The sequence below is a fragment of the Cyprinodon variegatus genome, unplaced genomic scaffold, assembly GCF_000732505.1.
Source record: "Cyprinodon variegatus isolate N-32 unplaced genomic scaffold, C_variegatus-1.0 Scaffold223, whole genome shotgun sequence".
Classification (NCBI taxonomy): Eukaryota; Metazoa; Chordata; class Actinopteri; order Cyprinodontiformes; family Cyprinodontidae; genus Cyprinodon; species Cyprinodon variegatus.
Genome location: NW_015150676.1, coordinates 206,176 through 208,592, shown reverse-complemented (window position 1 = coordinate 208,592; position 2,417 = coordinate 206,176). Strand labels below are relative to the sequence as shown.

General features: G+C 40.5%; 1 protein-coding gene across 1 annotated transcript in view; it reads right to left on the bottom strand.

The window, feature by feature from the left end:
- cep44 (centrosomal protein 44kDa) overlaps window positions 1–2,417 on the bottom strand; it is a 17,728-nt gene that overhangs the window by 9,751 nt on the left and 5,560 nt on the right. The window contains exons 3-5 of the mRNA XM_015380854.1: window positions 1,830–1,999; window positions 1,532–1,669; window positions 262–333 (exon numbers count right to left, since the gene is read on the bottom strand). Of these exons, the coding sequence (XP_015236340.1) occupies window positions 262–333; window positions 1,532–1,669; window positions 1,830–1,999 (380 nt within the window). The remainder of the gene's footprint in view (window positions 1–261; window positions 334–1,531; window positions 1,670–1,829; window positions 2,000–2,417) is intronic.

Below are 2,417 nucleotides of genomic sequence, written 5' to 3'. Positions count from 1 at the left end.
GTTCAATCTCTAACGTTCTGCTCTCTCTGCTTTTTCTCATAGTAGCTTCATCTGGTCTGTTCCTGTTTGGCTGTGACTCCATCCTGGAGGGATCAGTTCCATTCTGTTTAGATCAGTTCCATTCTGTTTAGATCAGTTCCATTCTGTTTAGATCAGTTCCATTCTGTTTAGATCAGTTCCATTCTGTTTAGATCAGTTCCGTTCTGTTTAGATCAGTTCTATTCTGTTTAGATGTGGGACCAGTCTCTGTATCAGACTTACAGCATCAGCATCAGTGGCAGTCAGAGGAGCTTCCTTCCTGGTCCTGTGTGGAGCAGGACACCTCAGTCTGGGCTACAAAACACACAGACACATTTCTTTAGCATTGTTGGGACTTTCCATTGACTTCCATTTATTTCTACAGCCTAACAGTGAGCCTTACCCTAAACCTAACCTAAACTCAATTCACACCTTAGTCCTAAGCCCAACACGTAACCTTAGAACAGCATTGGTGTCCATAGAGGCCAGACAATGACCCTACTACAGCAGCCAGATCCAATGACCCAATGTGCTAATATTTATGGAAAACAGACCCCATAACGTAAGAAACACCCGCCCACACACACGCTGATGATCTGCTCCTCAGTGCTTCATGGTTCATTCTGTATTCTACCACAGAGTAATAGGGCCAGGCTGGAGATTTTATGTAATACCAGAATAAAGTCATAAGATTCTGAGAATAAAGTCACAACATTATGAGAATAAAATTGTAACATTATGAGAATAAAGTTGCAACATTATCAGAATAAAGTTATAATATCATGAGAATAAAGTCGTAACATTACGAGAATAAATTTGAAAAACAATGAGATGAAGTCATCATACAACACATTTCAGAGAGAAAGCTTCGCGCTGCGTCCAGCAGATGGCGGCCATCCAGCTCCACCAATCAGCAACCTGAGTCCACTTTGACTCAGACATACTGATAATAACTTGATGCTAAAAGACTTCATATTTCCTTATTTATCAAACCGATGCCAAAGTATAACTTCAGAAGATGCTCAACATTCCTCATTTTAGGGAAGACGGTGCTTCTGGTGACAGTTGTCATGAAATAAAACTTTATTCTCATAATGTTACAATTTTATTCTTGTAAAATTACGACTTTATTCTCATAATATTATAACTTTATTCTCATAATATAATGAGGTTATTCTAATAGAAATCTCTTGCCTGGCCCTAATTCTCTGGCATATTACTCTCACAGTGAGCTGAGCTGAATTGACTGCACCAGGACTTAGTTTTCTCTCTGCACTGATCTCAGGTCTGCGTCTGTTTCTCTGGTTCACTTTCTATTCTCCTTGTTCGCCTGAGTCCAGCTTTCACTACACTCTTCCCCACAGATGATCTTCAAGTGATCCAAATTGTCACCTCTGTCCTTATTCAGCTTCAGCTGAGTTCCCATAAAAGATTTATGTCCATTTTACATGAAAACATGAAGGTCTGTCCCTCTGAGAGACCAGCTCTTCCTCCTCCTCTCAGTGTGGGTTACCTTGTTGAGCTGCTTGTGTCTCTGCAGGACCAGATTAATGACGTCGCAGACGAAGGAGATCTTCCTCTGAGAGAAGCCCCACTGGAGGAACTGCTGTTTGCTCAGGACAGGTTTATAGTGGAAGATGTCTCTTAGAACCTGGAGACAACAAATCTCTGTGAATCTGTATGCTGATAAAAACAAACAGCACCTTTCTAAAGCAGTGAGAGGTTGGTGCTTTCATTGGTCAGCAGATGTAAATGTGACGGTTCTGGGACTCAGCTTGTCTCTTCCTGCTCCCTGCAGGACACCATGTTACCTTATAGAGCGCGTCGGTGAACCTGAGGTCCGTTTTTCCCGTCATTTCCAGGCCAGCTGCCACCAGCTGCTCCGCAAACGGTGCAGAGAAGGAGGTGAGGGTGAAGCTGAGTATGGGCAGAAAGGTGGAGGGGTCTCCTTTGGAAAGCCTGATGCAGAAACAAAAAACATCTTAATTAACCCCGACCCAACTGAATCAATTCAATACAATTTCTATAGCGCCAATTTACAATATTTATAATTCAACCAGATCATCCAGTCAAACTAAATTTAATATTATTAAATTAAGGACATGAAGCAGAAAGAAGTCGTTTTCAAATTATTCCCAATAATAATTTACCAGTTGATGTATTTTTCTTCTACAGTGGGAACTAGTTCCAGATAATCAGCGTTAGCTCAGCTGTGGCATGCAATTTGAATTTAACCAGCTCTGCTACGGAAACAACTAAACAGATGATATGGATGAATTCATATATACTGATAGATGGAACACCTTTCTTTTTGAAAAGCATGTTTTTAAGAGGACTTATATTTGTTAATGACATTATTAATTAGAATGGTAAAATGATGGAGTATGAGGAATTTAGAA